Raw genomic sequence first — 8,866 nt, forward strand, 5'->3', positions numbered from 1 at the left:
GCTGTATGGAAAATTATATTTACCATCTATTCTTTCTATTCACCACTTCAAAAAGTTTTGAAATGTCTATATTGTATTTTTGCTATTGAATTAAAAAGTAGTTAAAGTGATACATACTTGTGAAAATGTACCACATACTTGTGAAAGTGTAGAACATATTTGTGAAAATATAGTAGGTAATTGTGAAAATGTAGTAGATACTTGTGAAAATATAGTAGTTACTTGTGAAAATGTAGTAGACACTTGTGAAAATGTGTTAGATACTTGTGAAAATGTAGGAGATACTTGTGAAAATGTAGTAGGTACTTGTGAAAATGTGTTCGATACTTGCGAAAATGTTGTAGATACTTGTGAAAATGTAGTAGGTACTTGGGAAAATGTGTTAGATACTTGTGAACATGTTGTAGATACTAGTGAAAATGTAGAAGACGCTTGTGAAAGTGTTATTAGATACTTGTGAAAATGTATAACATAATTGTGAAAATGTATAACATAATTGTAAAAATGTAGCACATACTTGTGAAAATGTATAACCTACTGTGGTGGACCCAGTGTTGTGGTGAACCCAGTGTTGTGGTGAACCCAGTGTTGTGGTGGACCCAGTGTTGTGGTGGACCCAGTGTTGTGGTGGACCCAGTGTTGTGGTGAACCCAGTGTTTTGGTGGCCCCAGTGTTTGTGGTGAACCCTTCAGTGTTGTGGTGAACCAGTGTTGGTGGTGTGACCCAGTGTGTGGTGGACCCAGTGTTGTGGTTGTGGTGGACCAGTGTTGTGGTGACCCAGTGTTGTGGTGGACCAGTGTTGTGTGGACCCAGTGTTGTGGTGGACCCAGTGTTGTGGTGGAACACAGTGTTGTGGTGGAACCCAGTGGTTGTGGTGGACCCAGTGTTGTGGTGGACCCAGTGTTGTGGTGACCCAGTGTTGTGGTGAACCACCGTGTGTGGTGGACCCAGTGTTGTGGTGGACCCAGTGTTGTGGTGAACCCAGTTGTGGTGAACCAGTGTTGTGGTGACCAGTGTTGTTGGTGGACCCAGTGTGTGGTGGACCCAGTGTGTGTGAAACCCAGTGTTGTGTGGACCCAGTGTTGTGGTGAACCCAGTGTTGTGGTGAACCCAGTGTTGTGGTGGACCCAGGGTTGTGGTGGACCCAGTGTTGTGGTGGACCCTGGCAGGCAGATGTCTTCCAGCTGGTCTAAAGCAAAGCCCTTTTGACCTCAGAGAAAAAACAACAACACTGCCTGTAATTAAAACTACAACACACACACACCACACACACACACACACACACACACACACACACACACACACCACACACCACACACACACACACACACACACACACACACCCAACAACACACCACACACACACACACACACACACACCGCACACACACACACACACACACACACCACACGAACACACACACACACACACACACACACACCCACACACGCACACGCGCACACCACCACACACACACACATACATTCACACTGCCTGTAATTAGCTACTAACACACACACATACACACACACACTCTCACACACACTCACACTCACACATACACATACAAACACTCACACTGCCTGTAATTAACTACTAAACACGCACACATATATACACACACACAAACTCACACATACACACACATACACATACACACATTCACATGCACTGTAATTAACTAGCCAAACAGACGGCAGCTTATTCAACATCAACTAGATCACGATTCACAGTTTGGTTCTGACTAACTCAGGAAATGTTGTTGTGGTCTTGGTTCAATACTCAGTGGTGACTCAGTTGTCTGTTCTAGCCTTGAGCCACGGCCCAGTACAAAATCAACTGTTTCCCTCCATTTTGGAGACTAATGTCCAGAGACCTGAAAGGGCAGGCTTGGGTAAAGCTAATCACTGATCTCTGCTCAGCTCAATATCGCCCGGTCGTTTTCTATACATTAGTGTGCCGTTAATTGATATCGAACAATAACAGAGAGAGTCAGAGTAAAAAAAGACACAACGGAAGAGAGAGAAATAGGAGAGGGGTGAAAGAAGACCGAGAAAGAGAGAGAAAGAGCAGAGGGGTGAAAAAAGACCGAGGAAGAGAGAGAAAGAGGAGAGGGGTGAAAGAAGACCGAGGAAGAGAGAGAAAGAGGAGACGGGTGAAAGAAGACCGAGGATGAGAGAGAAAGAGGAGAGGGGTGAAAGAAGACCGAGGAAGAGAGAGAAAGAGGAGAGGGGTGAAAGAAGACCGANAGAGAAAGAGGAGAGGGGTGAAAGAAGACCGAGGATGAGAGAGAAAGAGGAGACGGGTGAAAGAAGACAGAGGAAAAGAGAGAAAGAAAGGGATGACAAAAATAAAGAGACAGAAACACACGTACAACCTAGATCTACTGTCACCAAACGTAGTTTGTTTGTGCATATTTTTGCAAGTTAGCCCAGGATATTTGTTTTTATATTCTACGTGCTAAGATCCCAATCTGGAAATGTGCTTGTTCTGCAGCGAAAAAATATCGAACAACCCATTGTTACAAAACACAAATGTAACCGCAGAAATCTGGGATACTAAACCATACACCATACTGCCTCACAAACATACAGCTTGGGATGGAAGCAGACAGAGAATTGTCTGTGATGTTGGGAGAGAGAGACTAAAAACTAAAAAAGAATCCTAGATATATAATCTAGCAGTGATTCTCATAACTTATGTTTCATGGGGGAACTACAAAGAGGAGAGAGAGAGAGAGAGAGAGAGAATGGATGAATACCATTGTGAACAGTCCTGCCTCGAGGGACCACAACACACTGAGACACAAAAAAGGAGCAAAGATGGAAACTGCTAATTTTATGTAAACAATAAAGTATTTTTCTTCTCAATAGAACAACAGAAGCAAAGCAGATAATCTTCCCAGATGGAATGGAATAGGGTGAAATAGAAATGTCCCTCTCTTCATTCCTCTCTCCATTCCTCTCTCTGTCCCTCTCTCCGTCCCTCTCTCACCCAGTGTTGTGGTGAAACCAGTGTTGGTGGTGACGGGTTGTGGTGGAAACCAGGTGTTGTGGTGAGTCCCCTGGGCAGGCAGACTCTTCCAGCTGGTCCTAAAGCAAAGCCCTTCCTCTCACAGACCTCAGAGAAAAACCACAAATACACTGCTGTAAATTCAACCTAACTAAAACACACACACACCCACACACACAACCCACACATTCCAACCAACACCCCCCAACCACCACACACACACCCACATCCTTAACCACACACACACACACACACACACACACAGCACACACACACACCACACACAAAAACACACACACACTACACACACAACACACACGAAGCACACACACCAAAAACCACACACACACAAACACCGCACACGCGCAGCAAACACAACACACATAACATTCACACTGCTGTAATTAAGCTACTAAACACCACAACACACATACACACACACACTCTCAACCACACTGCACACTAATACTATGACCGCAGCACACATACACATACAAACACTAACACTGCCTGTATAACTATAAACACGCACACATATATACACACACACAAACTCACCCATACACACACATAGCACATACCCACATTCACATGCAGCTGTAATTAACTAGCACACAGACGACCGCATGCTTCTTCAAATCAATCTAATCAACGATTCACAGTTTGGTTTTGACTACTCAGGAAAATGTTGTTGTGGTCTTGGTTTCAATTCAGGTGGTGACTCAGTTTGTCTGTTCTAGCCTTGAGCCACGGCCCAGTACAAAAAATCAACTGTTTCCCTCATTTTTGGAGACTAATGTCCAGAGAACCCGCTGAAAAAAAGGGCAGGCTGGGTAAAGCTAATCACTGAGTCTCTGCTCAGCTCAATATCGCCGGTTCGTTTTCTATACCCATTAGTGTGCCGTTAATTGATAATCGAACAATAACAGAGAGAGTCAGAGTAAAAAAAGCACAACGGAAGAGAGAGAAATAGAGAAGGGGTGAAAGAAACCGAGAAAGAGAGAGGAAAGAGCAGAGGGGTTGAAAAAAGACCGGAGGAAGAGAGAGAAAGAGGAGAGGGGTTGAAAGAAGACCGGAGGAAGAGAGAGAAAGAGGAGACGGGTGAAGAAAGACCGAGGATTGAAAGAGAAAGAGAGAGGGGTGAAGAAGACCCGAGGAAGAGAGAGAAAGAGGAGAGGGGGTGAAAGAAGAACCAGGATGAAAGAGAGAAATAGGCAGAGAGGTGAAAAGAAGACCGAGGAAGAGAGAGAAACGAGGAGAGGGGTGAAAGAAGACCGAGGAAGAGAAGAGGGAAAGAGGAGAGGGGTGAAAGACAGAACGAGGATGAGCAGAGAAAGAGGCAGAGGGGTGAAGAAGACCGTGGATGAGAGGAAAGAGCGAGGGGTGACAAGAAGACCGAGGCAGAGAGAGAAAGAGGAGAGGGGGTGAAAAGAAGACCGAAGGAGAAGAAGAAATAGGAGAGGGGTGAAAGAAGACCGAGGAGAGAGAGAAAGAGGAGAGGGGTGAAAAGAAGAACCGAGGATGAGAGAGAAATAGGAGAGGGGGTGAAAAAGACCCGAGGAAGAAGAAGCAGTAAAGAGGAGAGGGGTGAAAGAAAGACGAGGAAGAAGAAGAGAGAGGAGGAGGGGGTGAAAGAAGAACGAGGATGGAAGGAAAGAGCAGAGGGTGAAAGAAGAACGAAGGATGAGAGAGAAAAGAGGCAGAGGGTGAAAGAAGACCGAGGAGGAGAGAGATAAAGAGGAGAAGGGTGAAAGAAGAGCGAGGATGAGAGAGAAATAGGAAGAGGGGTTTGGGGGGGGAAGAAAGACCGAGGCAGAGAAGAGCAAGAGGAGAGGGGTGAAAGAAGACCGAGGATGAAGCAGCGAATAGGAGAGAGGGTGAAAGAAGACCGAGGAAGAAAGGAAAGAGGAGAAGGGGTGAAAGAAGACCGGGAGAGAAGAGAAAGAGGAGAACGGGTTGGAAAGAAGAAGAGGAAAAAGAGAGAAAGAAAGGGATTGACAAAAAATAAAGAGACAGAAACACACGTACAACCTAGATCTACTGTCACCAAACGTAGTTTGTTTGTGCATATTTTTTGCAAAGTTATAGCCCAGGATATTTGTTTTTTAATTCTACGTGCTAAGATCCCAATCTGATGTGCTTGTTCTGCAGCGAAAAAATATCGAACAACCCATTGTTACAAACACAAATGTAACCGCAGAAATCTGGGATACTCAAACCATACACCATACTGCCTCACAAACATACAGCTTGGATGGAAGCAGACAGAGAATTGTCTGTGATGTTGGGAGAGAGAGGACTAAAAACTAAAAAAAGAATCCTAGATATATAATCTAGCAGTGATTCTCATAACTTATGTTTCATGGGGGAACTACAAGAGGAGAGAGAGAGAGAGAGAGAGAGAATGGATGAATACCATGTGAACAGTCCTGCCTCGAGGGACCACAACACACTGAGACACAAAAAAGGAGCAAAATTGGAACTGCTAATTTTATGTAAACATAAAAGTATTTTTCTTCTCAATAAGAACAACAGAAGCAAAGCAGATTAATCTTCCCAGATGGAATGGAATAGGCGTGAAATAGAAATGTCCCTCTCTTCATTCCTCTCTTCCATTCCTCTTCTCTGTCCCTCTCTCCGTCCCTCTCTCCATTCCTCTCTCCATTCCTCTCTCTGTCCTCTCTCTCCATTCCTCTCTCCATTCCTCTCTCTGTCCCTCTCTCCGTCCCTCTCTCCATTCCTCTCTCTGTCCCTCTCTCCATTCCTCTTCTCTGTCTCCTCTCTCCGTCCTCTCTCCATTCCTCTCTCTGTCCCTCTCTCCATTCCTCTCTCTGTCCCTCTCTCCATTCCTCTCTCGTCCCTCTCTCCATTCCTCTCTCTGTCCCCTCTCCTTCCTCTCTCTGTCCTCTCTCTCCCTCTCTATCCTCTCTCTGTCCTCTCTCCATCCTCTCCTGTCCCTCTCTCCATTCCTCTCTCTGTCCCCTCCTCCATTCCTCTCTCTGTCCCTCTTCCATTCCTCTCTCTGTCCCTCTCTCTGTCCCCTCCATTCCTCTCTCTGTCCCTCTCTCCATTCTCCTGCATCGATTGGTTGGCCGAGCAAAACGTGACACCTCTCGTGAGGAAGAGAGATATTGATTTATTGGAGCATCACCTGATGCTGACCTGGTCCCACTCCAAGCCTCCATCCGTTCCTCCAGCCCAACAGAGAACAGGCTTTATGGGCAGGCAACAGACCAGACGTCAGCCAAACCCAGGGATAAATCTTTACTGTGTAAATCTGCAGAGCCGCACATATTAAATCAATGACAGATTCCTCATCTGATGTAATTAATATGATGAACATGGAATCAGGAGGTTTTGACAGTGTGAAAATAGATTGTATGAATCTCCCAGTGTATAATAATTTATGTAACTTCTCCTTTTGGCTCTACTGTACAGTACAGTGCTGATACCACCCAAAAGACTGCTGCTACCGCCCAAAAAGACTGATGCTACTGCCCAAAAAGACTGCTGCTACCACCCGAAATGACTGCTGCTACCACCCAAAAAGACTGCTGCTACCACCCAAAAAGACTGCTGATACCACCCAAAAAGACTGCTGCTACCACCCAAAAAGACTGCTGCTCCCGCCCAAAATGACTGCTGCTACTGCCCAAAATGACTGCTGTTACCACCCACAAGAACTGCTGCTACCACCCAAAAAGACTGCTACTACCGCCCAAAAAGACTGCTGCTAGCACCCAGAAAGACTGCTGCTACCGCCCAAAAAGACTGCTGCTACCACCCAAAAAGACTGCTACTGACCACCCAAAAAGACTGTTGCTACTGCCCAAAAAAGACTGCTGCTACCGCCCAAAGATGCTGCTACGCCCAAAAGTCTGCTGCTACTGCCCAAAAAGACTGCGGCTACCGCCCAAAAAGACTGCTGCACTGCGCTACCAAAAAGACTGATGCTACACCCAAAAGACTGCTGCTACCACCAAAAGACTGCTGCTACTGCCCAAAAGACTGATGCTACAATGGGCCAAAAAGATGCTGCTACACCCAAAGACTATGCTGACCACCCAAAAAGACTGATGCTACTGCCCAAAAAGACTGCTGCTACTGCCAAAAAGACTGATGCTACGCACAAAAGACTGATGCTACCAAACCAAAAAAGACTGATGCTGTACTCCCAAAAAGACTGATGCTTAACGCCAAAAAGACTGATGCTACCTGCCAAAAAGACTGCATGCTACCACCCAAAAAGACTGCTGCTACACCCAAAAAGACTGATGCTACTGCCCAAAAAAGACTGCTGCTACCACCCAAAAAGACTGCTGCTCACTGCTCCAAAAAGACTTGCTGCCCTAGATACTGCACCAAAAAGACTGCTGCTAACCCCAAAGACTGCTGCTACCAAAAAGACTGATCTACGCCCAAAAAGACTGTGCACTGCCCAAAAGAGACTGCTGCTTGACCACCCAAAAAACTGCTACTACACCCAAAAAGACTGCTGCTACTACCAAAAAGACTGCTGCTACCGCCCAAAAAGACTGCCGCTACCACCCAAAAAGACTGCTACTACCACCCAAAAAGACTGCTGCTACCACCCAAAAAGACTTCTACTACATACCCAAAAAGACTGCTGCTACTGCCCAAAAAGACTGATGCTACTGCCCAAAAAGACTGCTGCTACTGCCCAAAGAGACTGCTGCTACCACCCAAAAAGACTGCTAACACCACCCAAAAAGACTGCTGCTACTACCCAAAGACTGCTGTTACCGCCCAAGACTGCCGCTACCACCAAAAAGACTGCTACTACCACCCAAAAAGACTGCTGCTACCACTCAAAAAGACTGCTACTACCACCCAAAAAGACTGCTGCTACCACCCAAAAAGACTGCTGCTACCACCCAAAAAGACTGCTGCTACCCCAAAAAGAAAAAAGACTGCTGATACCACAAAAAGACAAAAAGACTGCTACTGCCCAAAAGACTGCTACTACCACCCAAAAAGACTGCTACTACCACCCCCCAAAAAGATTGCGCTACTAACACCAAAAGACAAAATGACTGCTGATACCACCCAAAAAGACATAAATCATGAGGACGGACAACACTTGGCTTGTGTGTTGACTTCAAGGAGTCAAGCTTCCGATGTAACAGATGCAAGATACTTTTCCCGATGGCACTGTATATGTAGAAGCTACAGTTAGCTAGACAAAGTGTAGGAGATGGACACACACACACACACACTGGCGTACCACAACACCCCCGCACCCCCCACCAGATAGATTATATAGATAAGATTTGTAAGGGTAAGAGGTTAGATAGAGTTTGGATAGAAAATATTAAATAAGGTAAAATAAAGGTAAAATAAAAAAAATAAGGATTATAGAGCAAGATAAATAGATATAGAAAGTACTGTACCTTTGGGCTGGCCGCGTCCCAACGTGACAAACCCAGAGGGAGATGAAGGTATTAAGGTCGTGACTCCACTGCTGCGGACACTCTCCTTCCCGTAGTGGAGACCTGGCAAGAGCCATCACACGGTCAGAAACCTGCACAATGTTTTGTAAACCTATGGGCACAAATACATGTTCTACTACCTCTGGGCACAAATATCATGTCTTAGGCCTACCCCTCTGGGCACAAATATCATGTCTTAGGCTACCCCTCTGGGCACAAATATCATTCTCAGGCCTACCCCTCTGGGCACAAATATCATGTCTTAGGCTACCCTGCTGGCACATACTCATGTTATACCCTCTGGGGCACAAATATCATGTTCTAGGCCCCTATACACCACCAAATATCATGTCTTAGGCCTACCCTGCTGGGCAAAGATATAACATCTCTCCTACCCCGCTGA

At 45.7% G+C, this 8,866-nt stretch overlaps 1 protein-coding gene across 3 annotated transcripts in view; it reads right to left on the minus strand.

The window, feature by feature from the left end:
• Positions 1-8,866, minus strand: part of LOC111978779 (protein shisa-6-like) — a 144,692-nt gene that overhangs the window by 110,071 nt on the left and 25,755 nt on the right. For all 3 annotated transcript variants that reach the window (XM_070448226.1, XM_070448225.1, XM_070448224.1), the window contains exon 4: positions 8,425-8,526. In XM_070448226.1, coding sequence (XP_070304327.1) covers positions 8,425-8,526 — 102 coding nt within the window. The remainder of the gene's footprint in view (positions 1-8,424; positions 8,527-8,866) is intronic.

Source organism: Salvelinus sp. IW2-2015, linkage group LG18 (assembly GCF_002910315.2).
Source record: "Salvelinus sp. IW2-2015 linkage group LG18, ASM291031v2, whole genome shotgun sequence".
Taxonomy (NCBI): Eukaryota; Metazoa; Chordata; class Actinopteri; order Salmoniformes; family Salmonidae; genus Salvelinus; species Salvelinus sp. IW2-2015.